Source organism: Megalops cyprinoides, chromosome 20, assembly GCF_013368585.1.
Source record: "Megalops cyprinoides isolate fMegCyp1 chromosome 20, fMegCyp1.pri, whole genome shotgun sequence".
In the NCBI taxonomy this organism is placed as follows: Eukaryota; Metazoa; Chordata; class Actinopteri; order Elopiformes; family Megalopidae; genus Megalops; species Megalops cyprinoides.
The window spans coordinates 26496217-26518178 of NC_050602.1; the positions used below are offsets into that span (position 1 = coordinate 26496217).

Consider the following 21962-nt stretch of genomic DNA (forward strand, 5'->3'; position numbering starts at 1 on the left):
TACAATCTGGGCACCTCTGCCTTTGGGGCGACCAACAGGCTAGAGAACAGGAACTGATCGCCATCCCAGATGAACAGGTGTTGGCACTGTCTGTAAGCTCCTCTGAAGAGGAGAGAAAGGGGGATCGCTGGAGGTCCTGTGGATGAAATTTTGTTGTGCGTCAACCTCAGATAGGAGAACACTTGTTACCTCCACAACACACTGCATCCCTCATTATCGGGACTTAAAAATAAAAAGGATTAAAACATAAAAGGACAGGAGCAGGTGTCAATATTATAAATAAAATCTGAAAGAAATGTCCAAAAAGCATTCAATAAAAATTCAAGAGAAATAGCCAATCAGCGTGCCCAGAAAATTCATGACAGTTAGGCATGGTTCTACTCACCCCCCGGCCAGATACCAGTTTATTTAAAGATAGCATGCTTGTTGTCCTGAGCGGATAGTCTTACCTTTCCAACACCTTCAGCTCATTAAATAGTTACAATGAACCCACACAGAACCTGCAGCATTAAAGTACCAAACCTAATTCAGACATACCTGCTAAGATGCACACCGTACAACTATGACACTTTTGAGTCTGACAGCTGCGTGCTTTTTACCAGCACATGTCCCTGTGTGTGAGCTAGGAACTCACAGGAAATTGAATAAAAAGAGTAAAAGCTGTGGCTAGTGGCTAATTGTTACAAGTGATCTTATTCTGATAATTAGAATATTGGTTTTCCAGCTCATGCTCTCTGTGAGGCTTGCAGCTGAACAGCCAGTGTAATTCTTGGAAATCCTGAAGTGATTTTCCAAGAGAGGCAAACTTGGCCCTAATGTTTTTGCACTCGACTGAAGTAAAGGTGAGCCTCACGTCCAGTTCTTGGAATCAGAGCAATGCTTCTGAGAATGAGCAGGTCCCCCGCATCCTTTTTTATCCCTTTTGTTGGTGTGCCATCGTGTACAGGAATGCTGGTTGGCCATCTTGCCCCATTCCTGTCGTGTGGCAGGGGGTGAGGGAAAGCGGGGGGGGGGGGGGGGGGGGGATAGTTTGAGTGGCCCCGGCTGGGAGGGGGTCTCGGGAGAGATTTGATTTCCAGTCTACTACACAAGGCAGAAGCCATTTTGTCAATAATGGATGAAGCTGCTGAAATATTTACACTTTGGCCTAAATTAGCAGCCTCTTCCCCTCCTGTCTGAGTATTCCGGAGACAGTGGAGTTCCTCTTCAGCAGTCAGTGTTTTGGAGGTGCTGTGTGGGATAATAGGGACCTCCAAACTCTGCCCCACAGAGGACATTATGGTCTCTGCAGAGTCTGTCTTCCTGTATTTTCACTGTTCACTTCTTCTTCCTCTTCTAAATGACACTTGTGTGTCCTTTAGCGTCAAATAATCAAGGTAAAGTGCATTAGTGTGGCATGAGTGAGGCCGTTAATTATGCACTGTCATCTTAGAAGGGATTTTACAGAAAGAGGTGTTACAGAAAATAAACAGGAGACTGCGAGTGTCACCTGAACCTAGAGTTTTACTGTAAGATGCCGTGAACCATCTCCACCTACCTCGCGACACCTGATTTTGCCTTGGCAGCCAGCTAAGGCTCAGCAATCTCTGAATGTTTCTGTGATATTGTAGCAACAGCATTACAGGAACGTTTCAGGGATGTTTCCTGTCAGCATACTGAGCAGGTGTATCCTCCAGAATCAAGCTGACAGGGTAAAATAGGAAACACTGGTGTGCTTTCAGCTGATTTGGCATTGAAGTAAAACAGGCAATTTGCAGACTTAAGATAAAGGAATGAACGTGACCTTCAGATTTCACTCTCGGCAGCTGGGCATGAGCTCTCCCTCCCTCCTTCCGAGCCTGGTTTCTGCCTCATATCTCTCCTGCCAGCTTCACTCACATCACACAGAGGTCTCTCACATATGGCATCAGCTAAATTCAGCAACCCATCACCACAGAGGAAGTCTAGCTCTGTAGTTGTGCAGAAGGAGGCCTGTGTAATCAAACACATCTCCGTATAAGCTTTCAGGACCGTCGTGTTCCCAGCCGAGGTTATGATGGTGCAACCTTGAGTCATCCTTGAGTGATAATTCCTCTTTGCTTATCGAATTCAGCTCCTTATATTTGCTCGGAATTATCAATAGTTTGGTTTTTCATCTGCATAGTGACTTGACTCATGGGTTTCTCCATAAACAACTAAGATAGGCAGCAGTGTGGTGTAGTGGAAAAGAACAAGGCTCATAACCCAGAGGTTGCTGGTTCAGTTCCCTGCTGGTGCACTGCTTTTGTGTCCTTGGGTAAGGTACTTAACCCCAAATTACCTCAGTAAATATCCAGCTGGATAATGTGCAAAAATGGCAACCTATGTAAGTTGCTCTGGATAAGAGTATCTGCTAAATGTACAGCAGAATTTAATGGACACATTATGTTGAAGAGAAAAGGCCATGTTTAACCAAATCCCACTCAAGTAATCCTTCGCATTTACGAGAGGATGTTCCATTCCACTCCATCCTTCCTCTAGCTGTGTATCATTGTAAAAAGTTCTTGATTGATTTGACACGGAAGGTCATTGGAAGTCCAAGCTGAATTCACAATGCCTTCAGTCACTTTATTTATTCTTTCTCTGTTCTTAGCAGTTCCTGTTGGTTTTTTGAAGCATGTAAGATACAGCCAAATTCAAACAAATATTATACTTATATTTATATGGTAGGAGTGATACTGAGAGATAATAACAGAAGGCACTTGTGAAGGTGTGCTGGTAGGAGTGATACTGAGAGATAATAACAGAAGGCACTAGTGAAGGTGTGCTGGTAGGAGTGATACTGAGAGATAATAACAGAAGGCACTAGTCAAGGTGTGCTGGTAGGAGGGATACTGAGAGATCCCATGCTGTTTGGTGACTCCTCTGCCTGCGCTCTTTAAGGATCAGAAGCTCTCGAGTCTGACGGCAGCCGTGGCCTGCTGCGCTCTGGGGCTCTGTTCTTTGTTCCCGGGCATAAAGGACCGATGGGTCTGGATGGAGGCAGACCTTTTAGGAATGAATGATGTAATGCTGTTTCTGGTGCCCATCCCTGGAGCCGGGCCAGAGACCGTAAAGGGCCCATTGTCAGGGCCGCCTGAGCCGAGGCTTTGTGTACCTTGCAGGCTGCTTTGTGCCCGACGGCGGCATGGAAAGGGTTAACAGCGGCGCTCCCACAGAGTGAAGAATGGCGCGGATGTGGCCGGCCCCCGGGCCTGGGGATGCAGCCAGGTCTGAGCGGTGATCTAAGGGAGGCTGGAGAGACGCGTCCTGTGAGGGGAAGTCTTAATAAAGAGCTGTGCTGGATACTGTTCCTCAGGATGATGTAGATGGCAGAGAGCCGCTTAAAGTCTGAAGGAATAAACCTCCACAGTTCCTCTCAATGCAACTCTTTCTCATCCGCTGCTACTTCTTCCTCTGCTAGGCCGTTCCAACCACCAGTCCCTCGCCTCGCAGATATGTACCTCACAGATATGTACCTCACAGATATGTACCTCATAGATATGTACCTCATAGATGTAACTGAGAGTGGTGCTGGCTAATGAAGGCATGTGAGTGGCATGAAATTGTCTACCTGGCTTTTCCAGTGTGGGCAGCAGTATGGTGTAGTGGTAAAGGAGCAGGGCTCGTAACCAAAATGTCTGCAGTTGTACCCTTGGGCAAGGTACTTAACCCACAATTGCCTTATGTATAAATGGATAAAACTGTAAGTTGCTTTGGAAAAGAGCATCTGCTGAATAACAATACTATACATAACATATGCTATAATTTGAATTGATTTGGACAGCAAACAGCTGAACTTGGCACTCTTACCTTATGTTATTGACATTTAGCCAGCGTTCTTGTCATATCTGACTTACATAGGTTACAATTATGTCTGTTTCTATTGCTGGATTTTTACTGAGTCAATTGTGGTATAAGTATCTTGCCCAAGTGTACAACAGCAGTGCCCCAGTGGAGAATCAAGCTAGCAGCTTTTCTGATTTGCTGCTTTCTGTTCTGCTCTTTGGCACCATACCACACTGCTGCCCGTTCTTACAACATTATTATCCTTCTACCCCCTCCACCCACCACTGAGAGAACAAGCTGAATCTGCGTGACTCTAAAGGTAATAATGACTGGGCCTCCCTTTAAACAACAGTCCCTGTCACTGAGTGGGCCTCTCTTACCCCGCAGTTTCATCACTGCAGTCAAACCTGCTGACGCTCCCAGAATTCCGGGGCCTCTGCGTTATTGACTGGGCCAAGTCATCTGTGAGCATGTGACCCACGTCACACATGCCCGGCCCCCCGGGAGGTCACGGCCAGACCCTCGGAGGGGAGAAGAGGGCCGCAAACACAACACGCCCTGATTGGGAAGGCGGCGAGGCAGTGAGAGTTTGGGGCGAATGAAACGAGTTTCCCAGTGGGCTGGGATGGACCATATCGTGACGTCAGGAGCAAAGCAAAGCTGCGTTGGCTACACACAGATAGCATTTATTAGTCACCTATTTAATCAGACACGGTGATTTTAGATCAGGGATCTTTTATTGGCGATACACGTAGACTCTGAACCTTGCAACAATAAGGTTTTCCGTCATGAACAGAAAGCCGTGTAAAAGCATATTGACCTTTTGTTCAGTTACCTTTTGGAGATTAAAGGCTTGCCGGTCAGGCTGCCCGCTAGACAGAGGCCCAACAGCATGCTGGGTAACTGAGAGATGCAGAGCAGTGACGCACCAGTACTTATTACTGGGGATTGGAAAAAAAGGTCTGGCTGCTCTCAATGTACCGTGCCTGTCCCAGCTGTTGATGTAATTGCCTTGGCTGTAATCTGTTTTTATGGGGGCTGTGATGATTCATTCTTCAATTTGCAATAAGAAGGAACAAGACAGAAGGCAGTATGATGATCGCAATCAGCGAATGGCCGGCGTCACTCAGCACGAGACCGTAAGGCGCTGAGATGTCTTTCGGGAATGCTGTGACAAATTGTGGGGTGTGTCACGGTTTAAAAAGGGGCTATCTAATTTTACTTAAGCTGCAACTTAAAGCTGACTCCTGCTATCAGATAAAGAATTCTTACCGGACAGGTGTGTCAAATCAGGTGTGTCAGTGCTGGAAATGCTTTCCACCACCTGGAGAAAGACCCCACATCCAGTTTCCCTCTTCTACATGGAAGCCAGTGTCTCCATCTTTTACGACTCCATTTCAGCAAAGCTATCTGCTAATTTCTCAGCCTGAACTGAGTCTGAGGAGTTTTCACAAAAACATGAAGATGAGGCTGAAGATGGAGAGGTTATCTTGCCTCCAACAGGAGGAACAGAAAACAGCTGTGCAGAAAATCTGGGAGGGCCATGCCAAAATCGAGTTTCACGCCCAGTAACCCCAAGGCCTTTATTCTAGGCTTGCTTATTGATCCAAGGACTGAATGTCTGTTCTCTAGATAGCATCAGTGGTGTGATTCCTGCCTCTGCTGCAGTCGCTGAAATGAATGGACTCCTTTTTCTGTGAGCAGCATCTTCATGGTTCTTGGAAATCCTTGACACACCATTAGGCATTATGTTAAGTTGTTGTTGTGCTTCATTTGAACAACAAGTGTCTTTGAATGACTCTGACATACAAACAGAAAACTCTTCTACTTTACAATTCACCATTTTTTTTTAAATAAAAGCCTTCGCTTGGTCGATATCCTGGGTGGACATTAATGAATGTGATGTCAATCAAATGGAAGAAAATGGAATTTGAATTGAGTGAAATTTAATGGGATTCTCTTGATTTTAAATGATAAAGCCCTTTAATTGGTCCCAAGGTTAACTATTTCACTCCCCTTACAATCTCCATCTTATAACCAATTAAAGTTAAACAACGGGTGGATCCTCACGTAAGAGTATTTCCATCAATTTATTGCAGTCAAACAGCTTGCTCATACTACCCTGTGTATATATTGGACAGCTTATAAAACATTCCTTATTGAACAGAAATATAGTCATCACTGAACCTGATATAGATTTGTGATTTTTAAAGATGGATGATCATCTGAAAATTTTAACTTACCTGGTTCTACTACAGGAGGGGCCACTGTTCAGGAATAGAGTTTGTGGATCAACGGAATCGATGGAAGTTAAGAAAGTAGCTTGGCACATTCATTGTGTCAGTGATTGGAAAAGACATTGGCAGCAAGCTATTTAGCATTTCTAAACAATATGGCGGCTGAAAACTGTGACACTGCCTTGCTGAACAATGGATCAGGAGATTCAAACCTGGCTGCTGGAGAGCAGAGGCTGGAGCGTGACCCCTGGTCTAATTTGTTTGTATGATCATGATGATGTGCAACTCCCAACAACAATAACATTAGTGTTTGACGCGCTTGGTAGTACCGCTTAAGTTTCTCAGACGGTCAGTCCTCCATGTTCTGAGCCTTGATCTTTTGGTTATTGGACACAAATCGTGCGAACTGGTGTCACATTTCTTTTCTTGATCTGACCACACCTACACAATCTATAAAGCAAAAGACATATGAAAGTGAAATTTAAAACCTGGGCCTTGTTTTGTATAGATGAGCCCACAGACCCTGCACTGTGAGGGAGTGCTGGAGAAGCCCCCGTCGTGTCTTCAGTTGCACTGAGTGATGCACTGTATTGCAGTGCTATCAGGAGGAGCCTGTGGTGGTCAAGGCCGGTCAGACTGGTAGGGTCCCTGCTTGGATAACAAACATACTTATCACTGTTACAGCCTTTGGTCAAAGCACACAGAATGTGGCATCACAGAGTGGTCCTTCATGCTTGCTATCTCCAGTCAACGTGCCCTTGTGATACTCACCTTGCCCGAAGGCTCAGAAGTGGACCTGTTGGTTCCTCCCACCTGGAAGTCTCAGTAGTGGAACTGAAACCTTATACCCGTGACCCCTTTGTCCGATATTCGCTTTCAGAAACCCTGGTGGTGTTCACCAGAAAAAGCAAAAAAAATATAATCGCTGCAGCTCCCCGTCTAAAAATAGGACCGTTTCCCCGTGGTGCTCTCACTTTGCTCAACGGACCACATGCTAAAGAGGAAACAGGATCCAGTTCAGTGTAGTGTGTCCGTGCCTTCAGGAATGAGTTCTGTAACCGCCCACTACCACTGTTACACATAGTGAACAAGTTATGGGTCTCCTGCCCTTCATGATGGGGTAGTTCACAGTTAGGGGCAGAAGAGTTCTGTAGGTTATGTCTTGTCAGAACTGAGTAATTTAGAACTCCATGGAACATTTAGTCAAAACTGACCAAAGCCTTCTATCAACAAGGCTTAAATGAATACTACAGATTTCCATCACGTTAAATTGTTTGCCAAAGACATACTGCTCTCACAAATGGAAGAATATGTATATACGGCTCCTGAGTGTTTCAGTCAGCCAAGTCTGCCAGTGATGTCAGTGAGGGTGTGGCCATCCTCCAGTCAACGCTTGCCCTGCTGTGGTGCATTGTGGGAAAATATTAGAAATAGCTGTTGGAGTTTTTCACTCCTCTCCCTTGAGGAAAGGCAGAGTGTGTGAAGATTTGTGTGTGCAATTTGCTGTTTTAAATTGGATTAGAAATTGAGAAACACAAAGAAAAAATACAAAAAAGAATGTATATTTACACATACAGCACAAGAACAAGTAGAGAGAGTACACTAGCATTCTTGATGAAAAACCCGTTTTAAGGCACCTTATGACCTGCCGTATGTCATGACAATGCTCCCCAGCATCCGTTGCTTTTCAGAATGGGAGTGCGCCATATCTCACTTCGTCTAAGACTAAATGCGCTCACTGCTCTGCAGGACAGTGGAGTGGTTTGCTGAGAATTCAAACGCTGCAGTACAGTAGAAATTCAGCCAGGCAAGACCTGAGTGATACCGGCATAAAACCCCGGGAGGATCCTGGCAGAAAGAAAGCACAACCCCCCAGCAACAATATGGTATGATCCTGAGTGTGGCCAGTTAATGGGGCAGTGGTGACAGTTCCCACCTGCTCTGTTTTACAGCCCTACGCTTCATTGGCTGTCTGTCTCCCCCAGCCCCGCCCCAGCCTCTCTCCACCCAATCAAGTGCTGGAAGACTCAGCCCCACAGCCTACATGGAATCAGGCTGTCATGTAACCCTACTAACACCTCTTTCATATAACTAATTCAAACTCCAGAGCACAGATGCTATCTTTACAGTTTTTCTGTGTTTTTTAAATGAAAAATTCATGTTCTGTTTTATAATCATTATATTACATATATTATGTATGTATACATGTATTAAAACATATACAAATATAAATTAAATATATATTTTTTCAAATTTCAAAATAAGGTTTGTTGTTTTAGGAATATATATAAGATAACAGTAGGTATCTATTTCGGATTATATTGTTGAAAATTCACCTGTTTAATTGTTTTTCGAAAAAGGTAAATTGATACGATGGTAACCTTGTTTCAGTGCTGGCCCTTATGTTAGGATGTCAGGTGTGTTTTTGCATTAATGAGTGATTTCTGGTCTGCAGTATTGTTTTCATATGAGAGGTTTTGTAGAGGATGTGGATTTAGGGAGGGGCTGTGTGTGCCGCACACGGTGAGACAGAGCGATGCTCAGAGCCTCACCCGCGGTGTGGATTAGCCTTACAGGGCAGCAAATCTACCCCATGTGCAATGGAGATAAATTACAGCTCATGCTGACTGTTACCACACAGATTCATAGGAATACTGGCCCTTCTATTGCCCAGGAAAGGGTATTTGATTGTAAGTATAATGGATATGAACTAGTCTATAGAATTAGTATGTTTAAGTAGGAGGAGTATGCTTGACGCTTGTGCGTATTGTGAATCCCAGAGCATACCGTTTGTCTCGTGTCTGTCAGAAATGTAGTTCTGCTTGTTTGTACCTCTCAGTCTCCGTTGGACATCAGCAGCGGCTCTGAGCAGGAAGTGCTCATCATTTATTAAGAGCCCTCTGGGAGAGGAGTCACCTCTGTCTGACGCACGGATCTGATTTCAGAGGATCGATCCATCTGCCGCTCCTCCTCTGACTGTGCAGTCACATGACTTTTGTGGCCACATAGCGGAGTATCAAGAGCCAGGAAAATGGGCTTCTTATCTTTTCCGTTCTGAATGGGCCGAGATCAGAAGTGTATGTGTGTGAGTGTTTGAAAGAGAAAGAGAATGTATATATGTGCGAGCGTGTGTCCCTGTGTGTGTGTGTGTGTGTGTGTGTGTGTGTCCATGTCTGTATTTTAGAGAAAGGAAACTGTCTGTGTACGATATATGGATGGTCTCTGCTACACTGGTACAGAATAAAGTCTGATTCTGCAATGCAAGGCAGCAGACACCAGGACAGAAGGACAGCAGATTCCCAAAGACCCCTTCCCAACGCAGATCGTGGGTCGCGGGAAGGGGAGATGGGGTACCAGCAAGCCGCAGCCCCCCAGGTCTCTCCTCCTTCTATTAATCTCCTTAACCTTGACTCCACCGGGAAGGTCACCTGAGAGCTCGTTTCTCATTTAAAGTGACAACCTGGAGACGAGAGGGAGGGGGTGGAGGTGTGATGGATTGTATGACCAATCAAATGCAGGCGACGATTAGATAGCTACACTGAGGGACCAAGGTTGGAACTCAGCTGTAAGAGTGGAGCTTCCATCTCTAACCTGTGGGATTTTAGATGACCATGGTTAGTCACGAAGGCAGTTAATCACCTCATCCAAAAGGTTTCAGCAGAGAGACTTCAGTCTTTATTTGTTGTGTCGCACACCAGGGAAATCACGATGACATACACTTACGGGTCACATGAACGAGCTAAACCTGGTGCTGAAGATGCAGCAGCCGAGTGGGCCCGAGAGCACAGTGCTTCTCACATGGTCGTCGACGCACAGCTCCTTATTCACCATTGATTGCTGAGTCCTCACTGGGCGCGGCTCCTACCGTTTGATTTAAAATTTACGGCACGTTTGCAGGGCTGAAGGGGTGCCAACCCGCATCCTCACAAGGACAGAGCTGTGAGGGCTTTATTCAGAGACGAGGCACCTGAATTGCAGATGCCTTATTGAAGGGACAGGGTGACACGCGGTGCATGTGGAATCAGAGGTTACTCAGGAAGCCGATGACATACTGTTTCTGAGTCACAGAAGGGGCTTGTTAAATCGTGCCGTTTGCATTATTCATTCGATGACTACATTTTGTACTCGGTCACGTTTGGGCTGGATGCCAGGGTCAGACTAACGGGAGTTGGAGAAAAGCCGCCGTGTTTATTGTCAGCTGAGCTGGAGCTCGTAGGGTAGCATTTGATTTAGTTCCCTCTCCGCAGATTCAGCTCCTAACGTAGGATGACACGCTGTGTCATATCTGCTAAACCTACCAGGAGCCAGCTCTGGTTCAGCTTCCCTCTCTAGAGCCAGTTGACAGTTATCTTAGGCCTCTCCTCTCAGTGAGAGACAGGGGGCTGTGCAGATGTTGACATGCGCTTTAGTTTGATGGGGCCTACATGCTGCAGCGTTCTGCCCTTTGGGCCTTTTTAATAATATTCAATTATTCGCTCGTGACTCTCTCTCCTCGAAGCGCTAACGAGAGTGACCTTGGGTTTGCGGCCGCTCGGGAGGGGGTGCTGCTTTTTCATTGGTTGCTTGTTTGCCTCCTCTGCTCACAGGAGGAGAGAAGGGGAGCTCTACTGCGAGGCTGCTGATTTGGTTCCTCTGATGCAAGGACAACAAAAGATGCAAAGATGAATAGTTTTGACCTCTCTTTAAAGCAGAGGGAGCAGTCAGCCCTCTTGAAGGAGAACGTAAAGCAGGATGAGATGTGATTGGTCAGCACCACCCCCTGCCCACGGGGCCACACCCGTTTCTCAGGCAGCGGACTCATCCTCCGTTCCCTCCGCCGCCGGCTCGTTCAGGGCGCTGCTCTGACCGGGATGAGTCATGGTACCGACTCCTCTGACGAGCAGCAGACTCCAGGAGAGAGTGAGCTCAGTGCGTGACACATGGTGCCGCCTCAGTCTGTTAAAAATTGACTCGCGGCTCTGTAACCTGTGACGCAGTTCACATTAAAAAAAAAAAAAAACAACAAACAGTCCACAAATAATCGGATGTTCCTCATTGCAATCAAGCAATAATCAATATTTGGGTAAAGCAGCCATTTCCTTTTGGGAGTTTTTCATGGCATGGAGCTGTTGCAAATTGAACTGATTTTACTGATTTTAATACTGTGTCACAACCAATAAAAACACCTGCACATGCAGTCTTTCACAGGCATTTTTGACCAGCGATCCATTCTTGCCCCTCTGCCTTTTGAAATTATTTTAGACTAATATCTCAGAAATAACCGCAGCAACACCCGTATGAGCTGATGTCTCCCTGTTTGCTGTTTTGAAATGCGTGTTCAGCCACACCTCACTCTATTCAGAGCCACATCCTGGTCTCTCAGTGATGGCTGTGGTGAGGTGACTGTTGTGGACCCACATTTTCTGTGGGTCCCTCTGACCTGGTACACCCCTGCCCCTCCCAGACCCTCCCAGCACCTTCCTCCTCGACGCGAGTTGCTCACCGAGACACAGTGTTTGTGAGAGATGCCATTGCTCTGGGTTCTCCTCACTGTTGGCTGTATGGTACTGAGTGCTGGTCTGAGGTCTGCCGTGCTAACTCCCTGTCCTCTCTTTCAGCCATTATCAACCCCAAGCAGCCCAAAGAGAACAAGAGCTTCAACTTTGATTTCTCCTACTGGTCACACACCTCGGTGAGTCACACACTGCCCCCTGTGTGCCTCAGAAGCACTGTAGGCAAATGGCACAACTAAACTAAACACAAACACTGCCTGACCCACTGTGCTGTCACAAACCTCTCTCCCTATGAGACTAGGACTTGAATTAAATAGTCATATGTATGCTGATATGACATCTTAATGTTCATGTGAGTGTTTTTTTATTATTTATTTTCATTATTATAATCAGCATTGTCAGTATTATTAATATTATTTTGTCTAAGACATTTAACTTCAACCTGATTTGCTCCCCTGATCCTAGTATTCCTCAGGGATAATTGCTGTAGGTTTATTTTAGATGGAGACATTAGTGGTTATGGTAGAGTGCTTGTGGTTGGGATGCTGGTGGTTGTTTTGTGGTTGTGGTTGGGGTGGTGGTGGTTATGCTGTTGTTTGGTTGGTATGGTGGTGGTTGAGTGGTTGTTGTTGGGATGCTGGTGGTTGTTTTGTGGTTGTGATTGGCATGGTGGCGGTTCAGTGGTTGCAGTCAGTATGATGGCGTTCCATTGGTTGCGGTTACTGTCATGGTATTGCTGGGTCTCTGATTCTCTTCTCTTTCCCCAGCCTGAGGACATCAACTATGCATCGCAGCAGATTGTGTACCGGGACATCGGGGAGGAGATGCTTCTGCACGCCTTCGAGGGCTACAACGTCTGCATCTTCGCCTACGGCCAGACGGGCGCCGGGAAGTCCTACACCATGATGGGCAGACAGGAGAAGGACCAGCAGGGCATCATACCACTGGTACAGAGTCTGACAGCGTATATCACACACAGTCTGACAGCGTATAACACACACAGTCTGACAGCATATAACACACACAGTCTGACAGCGTATAACACACACAGTCTGACAGCATATAACACACACAGTCTGACAGCGTATAACACACACAGTCTGACAGCATATAACACACACAGTCTGACAGCGTATAACACACACAGTCTGACAGCATATAACACACACAGTCTGACAGCATATAACATGCACAGTCTGACAGCATATAACACACACAGTCTGACAGCGTATAACACACAGTCTGACAGCATATAACACACACAGTCTGACAGCGTATAACATGCACAGTCTGACAGCATATAACACACACACAGTCTGAACGGGTGTAGCACGTATAGGGTCTGAATAGGTGCAGCACGCATAGAGTGTGAACAGGTGTAGCACACTGAGGGAGTATACACCACCTACACACTCAGTGACTCAGTAGGTTTAGGGAATATGGACAGGAGCATATGGTATGAATATGAGTGGGCAAGATACTGCACATGCAGACACACGAGTGCACAAAAGTACATAAACACACACACACACACAAATAAACACATGCACACATCTTACACACACACACATACACACACACACACACACACACACACACACCCACACACACACAAATAAACACATGCACACATCTTACACACACACACAAATAAACACATGCACGCACACGCATAAACACATGCACACATCTTACATACACCCATACGCACACACACACGCGCGCACACACATATCTACATGTATAGTTGTAAATCTGAATGTGAGATCAATCTGTATATGAACAGTGCAGACTGACGCCCCCCTCTTGTTTTGACCCCAGCTGTGCGAGGACCTCTTTACCAAGATTAACGACAGCGGCAATGACAACAGCATGTCTTACTCCGTGGAGGTGAGTACAGCCTCTCTCTGTCCCTGTGTCCGCTGGAGGAAGCAGTGACTCCTTCCTGCCTGGATGAGCGCCTCCCAAACTGTCCCTCTCTGTTGTCCCCAGGTGAGCTACATGGAGATCTACTGTGAGCGTGTGCGTGACCTGCTGAACCCCAAAAACAAAGGAAACCTGCGAGTCCGAGAGCACCCCCTCATGGGCCCGTACGTGGAAGACCTGTCCAAGCTGGCCGTCACCTCCTACAGCGACATCCAGGACCTGATGGACTCCGGCAACAAGGCCAGGTGACAGGACGCATCCCGGCTCCTCACTGCAGGCTGTAGCCATGGCAACAGTCTCCCTTCTTTTTCTTCCTTAAAAAGGCACAGATAGTAGTCAGATGAGGGCTGTATCATTTATTCACGTGGTGTGTGGGTGAATGAAGGGTGAGAAATCAGGAAATCGTTAAATTAACCACCAGCCCACAGCTCTAGTAGGGAAGCACGTCAGTGAATGCCTGGTGAGCTTGGAAGTGTCTGACGTTATACAGCTTCACTCAGTGGAACAGGTGCAATTAGAGAGCGTGAATAAAGCTTCATGTATGTTAGAAGAGTGAGCTTCAGTGGGCTTGGCCTCTCCATCTCTGTATGTATTTTTACCATTAGACAGAAGCTTTGCTTGGAGACATCAAAATCATGCAGCCATATGAAATGAATTGGGTGGACCCTTTGAATCACTACCTAATTATCCTGCGATAAAAGCATCATGTTTAAACAGATTGTGCGCACAGAGAAAGTTGAGCTACGGTATACATGTTTTTAGATGCCCTCTATGTCCAAAACATTATCAGGCCGATGTCATCCCAGCTGCCTGATTTTCGATCTGTGATTCATTCTGGGTGTGTTGTTTTAGGAGCACGTGCCTGTGAATTGTGCTTTAGGGAGATGGTTTTTGGGAGCAGTGGTATTTTGGGGTCACCCTGACGCGATTTTTCCCTCGTGACCTTTCCGCCCTCAGGACGGTTGCAGCCACCAACATGAACGAGACCAGCAGCCGATCCCATGCCGTCTTCAACATCATCTTCACCCAGAAGCGCCACGACGCCGAGACTGACAACACCTCTGAGAAGGTACAGCCGCAGCCGAAGCCACGGCAGCACTTACCGTGCCGTTTGGCGTGATTACTGAGTCGTGCATCAGGGCCTCCTTCTGAAAGCACTTATTATTTATTGTTATGCTCGTTGGCTCGAGTCACACTTCTTAACAAGAAACAATCCCTGGTTCCTTAGCAACTGCTGAAGATACACTCAGATGTTGCATTGTGTGTGTGTGTGTGTGTGTGTGTGTGTGGGTGTGTCTGCACGTTACTACACAGTACCCTTACTCTATGATTTACGTGTCAATGTTTGTCTCAGGTGAGCAAAATCAGCTTAGTGGACCTGGCTGGCAGTGAAAGAGCTGATTCCACAGGGGCCAAAGGCACCCGACTGAAGGTGAGCTGGTCTTACAGTGGTGCATGATGGTAATATGCAGACGCTTTAGTATCATGTGTGTGTGGGTAAAGCGCCGGGTTTAATTTTCCAGTATTATTTTCAAGAACCATTGTGTTCTCTGCATAAGGGCACTGCTGATATTTTATGTTGTTTAATGGCTTCTCTTGAGTGACCTTTGACCTGTGTATTCTTTTTCAGGAAGGAGCAAACATCAATAAATCCCTGACCACACTGGGGAAGGTCATCTCTGCTTTGGCTGAAGTGGTAAGCATCTTTCACTCTCTTTGACAATGTTTAGCATTCATCAGCATTAACCTGCTCAAGCATCTCAAATGGTAAAATCATCATGCTATGTTTGTTTGTTTTTTTAGGACTCTGGACCAAACAAGGTAAGACACCCTAATATTTGAAAAACAGATATTAGGTATTGAAATGTCTGAAAACCTAAACATATCATTCAAAATTACAGTATGTTCTGTTAACACTGCTTTTACATGGGAAGCCTATGGTTAAAGCTGAGTTACTTCCTTTACAGAACAAGAAGAAGAAGAAGGTTGAGAGTTTTATTCCGTACAGAGACTCTGTGCTGACCTGGCTACTGAGAGAGAACTTGGGTATGAATCTTTGCAAACTGTACATGTAACAGTTATGCATATTTTCATAGCTTCTTGTTTTTGATTAAAAACCTGGGTGTTTAATGGTGGATTTTCCTGTATTAATTTTCCCCCTATTGCCGTCCTCCTCTCTGACCGACATCCCTTTTCTGTTAACCAGGGGGAAACTCTCGCACGGCGATGGTCGCCGCCCTCAGCCCCGCAGACATTAACTACGATGAGACCCTCAGCACACTCAGGTAGGACCATCAGGCAGAGAAACGGACACCTTCATTTCAGCTGCCATCAGTAGCTTTAACTGTGCCTGCTCAGCCGCTGACAGGAAAAAGAGAACGGTCACTGACACCGCGTTATGTAAGGGTACGTCTCATCAGTGGAGTTTAATGAGCAGCGGTGCTCAGCTGCTGCATTGCCACCCTTCAGACATCCTTCACGCTGGCTGCTGCAGAGTTCGACTGCCTTCAGACGGGCCTGCTGAATGCAGCTGCACCCGGGTCCATCTCCCTCACCCCCTCCGGGGGGCGCTGTGACGCCCCTGCCCCCCGGGCTGCCATGAGCTCACGGTTTGTCAACCGCAGGCTGTTGACGGCGCCCCTCTGGTGTCCCGCAGATACGCCGACCGGGCCAAGCAGATCCGCTGCAATGCGGTCATCAACGAGGACCCCAACAACCGGCTGGTGAGGGAGCTGAAGGAGGAGGTGTCCCGGCTGAAGGACCTGCTATACGCCCAGGGGCTCGGGGACATCATCGAGAGTAAGCGGCCGCACTGCAGCGGGGTGGCTGCGTCATGTACTGCATTCACGGTCATACTCACACACACACACACGCACTCACACACACATACACATACACGGACACACACACACACACACACACACACACACACACGCACTCACACACACACACACACACAGACACACACGCACGCACACACGCACTCACACACACTCACACACTCACACACACACACACGCACTCATACACACATAATCACGTACTCCACTGCAAACCTTACATCTTTTCATTGTCTCTCTAGTGTGTGCCCACAATCCTTTTCCCTGTTAATTTCCATGCCTTCTAAGTTTAAGCATATCAGTATAGCACTATGATTGGCCATTAGGGCTGTGTGTCATGCAGACTGAGGTGCGAGCGTGTGTTGTGTGTGTGTGTGTGTGTGTGTGTTTGTGAGTGTGTGAGTGTGTGAGTGTGTGTGTGTGAGTGTGTGAGTGTGTGAGTGTGTGTGTGTGTGTGTGTGTGTGTGTGTGTGTGTGTGTGTGTGTGAATGCGTCTCACTGTGTTCTTTTCCTGTCTCTCTCTATCAGCGTATCCGGCTCCCGGTCCCAAGATCGCTGGTTTGAAATGTGTGTGCTGTTTGAAATGTTCTGTTTCCTGCTCCCCTCATGCTTTGCAGCTAAATCGACTTTACAGGAATCTCTGCAGCACCAGAGTATTTACCACTGTAGCATAGACTTGTGACAGACGCTTCGGTCCAGAGACGCAGGGTCTGAGCGGTGTGCATGTCTGGCCTTCACATTCCTCAGTGCAATACTGCCTCGCCTTTGCAGAGTCCAATAGACCCGATAAAGCGGTTCAGTACGTCTTTCTACACCTGCACTTTACTAAGCGCAGATGTAGAAATCATAAATCAGGCAAAGTGTATGGCTTGAATTCTGGCCTTAATAAGGAGTGACCTTTCCTTCTGTGTATTGATCCAGGGTCACAGAGTAATTATCCCCGGATGTTCATGTCAGTACTCATTTAGGGAGCAGTTGTATGGCCGGGACGTTCCTGCAGTATGCGTGTGCAGACTCAGTGCAGGCTTTGCTATTGGAGTGGCCTGGTGTGTGGGTCGGGACCCAGGCCCCTTCTGGTGCTGCAGATCTGCTCTCCTGGCCTGTGAAGGTCCCGCTCTGGCTGTGGCTCTGGCCCGCAGGAAGCAGGGCGCTACATCACTGCAGTCTCATTCGGCCGCCCATCTCCCCGAGAAAACACACTCGCCACTGAAGTAATGTTTAATAAGTGTGCAAACCAGTTTCTTAATGGTGGACCTACTGCTTCATACATAATACGAGCTGCTATTTCATGCTAAACCAGTAAAAAATACAAATAAACAGCTGATTCATTAGCTGCTCACCGTCCTCTTATGTTACATATCTCACACGTTAGAGAGTACCTGTTTACATGACTGGACCTGAAAAGAACTGCTCTAACTGGGATTTGAACCGGCCCCATATGCCCCCCCCCCCCACCCCCACCCCCACCCCCACTACTCCACACCCGTTATTTGCATCAGGCTTAGTGGACCGGTGGCAAGTTTCAATTAAGTGTATCTCTGGGGTAAAAAAATCTCAGTGCCCGATCAATGCGGTTCTGGACTGGATTCAGATCCAATCGAATCAAAATGGTGTTTTTTTACCGGAGGGCTGAGCACGGCGGCTCCCTGCTTCTACAGCCTTTTCCCTGATGGGCGTCCGACTGACAACTGCACTCCCTGACCCCCCCATCCCCCCCCAGCTCTAACGCTTAACAGGGCTTCAGCTGGCTGAGTGGGTGGAGAGCCTCGCAGAGTGGCTGGGTTTCTGGCTGCTTTGGAACATGCACAGATGAAGGCTTAGTGCTTCAGGGCGCATTTAATCAAAAAAGATCTCATAAGGCCCGGCCGGCACTGCGGCTGCGGAGCTGAAAATAGACTGCTTGCATCTTGATGAGATCGCCTCTATTGTTGAGGTGTAAGGCCTTATTTCCTTAGCCATCTGAGTGGAGTGAATTGAAGAGAATGGATATCACATAACTAACTGACCATAAGGTGCAAAGAAACGGGTTGAGAACTTTTGACTGATACTAATCTTGAAACTGTTTTTCAGAATTGACATGTTTAGCCGCTTAGCGATTTGAATAAGTGTCATCCATCAGCAGCTCACCTTTCTAATTAATTGTGTTAATTGCTGTAGCATTACAGCACACATTGTGCACACATGCACATTAAACTGATAATGACAGAGATAGGGTTGTATTTAATAATTCTTATTATGATAAAGATGTTGGAAAGTGGATTTTGACTTTCATTGCAACTAAAATGATTTCATGTGAGGTGCACAAAGGCAAAATGAATGAATTACATGGAATCAAATCAAATGGAGCTGGCTGCTAACGGGTGATCCTTAATTAAATTGCCATGCATGTTAATCCTGTAAAACCATCAGGTACAGGTTCAGGAAAGTCATCAAACAGAGGTGAGTTAATTGCCATTTTGTAGCTCACCGGGCATCACTGCCGAGAAGGAAGGAAAAATCAGAGGGAGACATTCTGCGTTCTGATTGAGCGTTGCACTGTGACATCACAGTTCTGTGTTGCCATAGCAGCAGCATCACTGCCGAAATGTATTGTACTGAAGGAGTCCAAACCACTGTTATTTTTTTATTTTGCCAAAAATACATTCCTACTTCAAATATAGGTTGTCATACATGCATTGAATTTAACAACAACATTCATCTCGCATCAGATTTATTTACATTATTGGCATTTAGCAGACGCTCTTGTCCAGAGCGGCTTACATCGGTTACAGCTGTTTGTGAATTACCATGCAGTGTGTTAGAATCCTTTGACAATAGTAGGGACCATATTAGGGAGCGTAATGTAACATCTTAGGTTTTTTTCAAGATGAACCCGTTTGAACTGGAGCGATTGACAGGGGACGATGTATTTTCACGCGGACGCGACCAGCCTGGCCGTTGGGCTGGTTGCAGTTTAATGGGATTGTTTCCGCTAAGAACGGCAGCCTGATGCTTTTCCCCTCTGTAATGGATTCCATAACGTGCAGCCTCCGTCTCTGGCCTCCCTCTTAACTGCAACGTGATCCGGTGGCCGGGCTGAGTGCTCCCAGAAACACCATAAACACAGCCACAGCACAGAGTGTGAGGAAACCGCAGCTGTACAGTCAGACTGCAGAACGCCTGTCTCACGCCACCCTGCGCCCCGCATTGGGGGACAGGGTGTGTTCTTATACAGGGAAGCTTAGTGTCCGTCTATAACATGCATAACGTCATACATGTGGTATTAGTCACGGTATTAAATTAATGCGAATTCTCTTCCTTTTAGCTGTGGTGTTGTTGGGTGTATATCTTCCTCAGTGAGGCATCTTTGATGATGTTGAGTGTGGAGCTGAATTGCTCGAACAGGAGTGTCTCCAAAGAGGGCTAGAGGCATCATGGGAAATCTTGTGTTTTGACCTATTGCTGTCTGCTCTCAATCTCTCTAAGACATGACACATTCTCCACATACATAACACATGCCGTTTTGCCTGCACAGAAATGGATTTGTACAGCACTTTCTTCCACATATGAGTGGCAAGGCAATTTTATTATAGCCCAGATTTCCAATATCTCTGCTAATAAAGCCTCGGCAGAAGCTCCGTGATATGTCCCGTTTTTAAATGTCAGAAACCCCATTTGCTTTCTAACCTTTCAGCTGCTGTCTGCTTTCACTGTCTCGTTCATCGCATTCTTGAATGGCGCTGTAGAGCTGTAGAGCCCTGCAGGGCTTAGAGTCGCTCCGTTTCTCTCTCTTTAGCCTTAAGCTGCATTTCGGTTCATCTCAAGCCACCTCTGTCTCTTCCTCTTCTCCGCTGTCCTGCGCTTTCCCCCTCTCTCCTCCTGTCCTGCGCTCTCCCTCTCTCTCCTCCTGTCCCGCTTTCCCATCTCGGACGCCCTCTCTCCCTAACCTCCCCCCCTCGCCCCGCCCCTCTGACAGACTTGTCGGATTATAAGAGTAATATCCATAATCGCCAAGCTGTCAGTCAAAGGGGTGATCTCTCCACAGTGACCAATGCCATGACCGGGATGAGCCCCTCCCCCTCTCTGTCCGCCCTGTCCAGCCGTGCCGGGTCCATCAACAGCCTGCACGACCGCATCATGTTCAGCCCGGGCAGCGAGGAGGCCATCGAGAGGCTGAAGGTCAGCTCCAGGGGTCACGCCTCACATCGGGGCACCCCCATGCCATGTTCTGTCCTGGCCTCCATAGGGGCCATCCTCAGTCTGGTCACTAGCTATTCAGTACCAGTCTTTGTACACCCAGAAACTGAATTAGGGCATATGGGGCATATTATCCTTGGTTTCCTTTTTTATGAATATATATATATATATAAGATATATATTTCTTATATATAAGAAATATGTAGATAAATATGTAAATATGTAAGATAAGAAATATGTAGATATCACATTATGTTGTGGTAATGTTGTGTCTGTAGGGGGCAGTCCCATTAGGAGTTGGATGATGATCATGCAAAATATGCTCTGGAGCCCTATAATAAATTGATTTGATCAGTTAATTCAGTTGATCAGTTAATTTGGCATTTCTTCAGTATGGGGTGTTTTTTTTGTTTGTTTTTCTGTTGGTCTGGAATAATCCTACGCTGTTAGTGACCTGATACTCTCGTTCCCTAGGAAACGGAGAAGATAATCGCAGAGCTCAACGAGACCTGGGAGGAGAAGCTTCGGCGCACAGAGGCCATTCGCATGGAGAGGTGAGTGAGGCCCCGCCCTCTGAGAGTGGCCACGCCCTCTGAGTGAGGCCCCGCCCTCGGAGCGAGGCCCCACCCTCTGAGAGTGGCCCCGCCCTCTGAGTGAGGCCCCGCCCTCTGAGTGAGGCCCTGCCCTCTGAGTGAGGCGCCGACCTCTTTTCTCCCCCCAGAGCTGCCATCACCATTTCTGCTATGTAAGCTTCTAATGAGCACTCCAATGAATATCCCCACACCCCTGGGGAGCGAGGAAGGGCCCACTGTGTGAATCTGCTCTTAGCGGAGCTGGAATGACCTTGATGACCCAGTATTTCATACCTGTGTAAATACTCTACATGTGTTTTTCATTGTTGTTTTGTACATTTGAATTCACCAGCCATTTGGTGTATATACACAGGTTGTGTATGGGAAAACTCCATGCCACTTTAGCTTCATTCTCTTGATGTTTAAATAAATGTTTTACCTGGCTGAGGTGAAGTGTTTATTCCTCCAGGGAAGCCCTGCTGGCTGAGATGGGTGTGGCCATGCGAGAAGATGGAGGGACCGTGGGGGTCTTTTCACCCAAGAAGGTGAAGGATGCTGTGCCGCTCAACAAATCATATTCCCCAGATGCACATATGCTACTAACACACACCATCATGCTTGCAGAGTGTCATTCTGGCATTGTCTGTTTGAAAAGGATGTTCTTTGCGGCTGGTAAAATGATGGTTTCTGTTGGTTTGTCCCAAAGCCTCCACCACGCAAGCCACAGCCTGTGTTTATTGACACGGTCGGGCTCTTTTCCCCAAATGAGGTCTGTTACGGTGGAGTGAGAGTTTACAAAATACGTTCTCGCAGCATTTGAGTGGCATTGTACCAACGTTGTGATGTTGCTGCAATGCCACAGGAACACTAGGAGAACATTGTGTGGTTGATGTGGATTTCAAACTTCCTCCTGTATTCCACCTTGCAGCCTTC

General features: G+C 46.9%; 1 protein-coding gene across 6 annotated transcripts in view; it reads left to right on the forward strand.

Moving 5' to 3' along the window:
* The window catches only part of kif1ab (kinesin family member 1Ab), a 56061-nt gene that overhangs the window by 8063 nt on the left and 26036 nt on the right, over positions 1-21962 (forward strand). For 3 of the 6 annotated variants that reach the window (XM_036554543.1, XM_036554544.1, XM_036554547.1), the window contains exons 3-17: positions 11621-11694; positions 12283-12462; positions 13337-13405; positions 13508-13686; positions 14399-14510; positions 14796-14873; positions 15072-15137; positions 15245-15262; positions 15409-15487; positions 15648-15726; positions 16098-16240; positions 16810-16848; positions 20306-20439; positions 20932-21011; positions 21499-21574. In XM_036554543.1, the coding sequence (XP_036410436.1) occupies positions 11621-11694; positions 12283-12462; positions 13337-13405; positions 13508-13686; positions 14399-14510; positions 14796-14873; positions 15072-15137; positions 15245-15262; positions 15409-15487; positions 15648-15726; positions 16098-16240; positions 16810-16848; positions 20306-20439; positions 20932-21011; positions 21499-21574 (1406 nt within the window). The remainder of the gene's footprint in view (positions 1-11620; positions 11695-12282; positions 12463-13336; positions 13406-13507; positions 13687-14398; positions 14511-14795; positions 14874-15071; positions 15138-15244; positions 15263-15408; positions 15488-15647; positions 15727-16097; positions 16241-16809; positions 16849-20305; positions 20440-20931; positions 21012-21498; positions 21575-21962) is intronic. The other 3 variants (XM_036554545.1, XM_036554546.1, XM_036554549.1) reach the window with 1 other exon arrangement.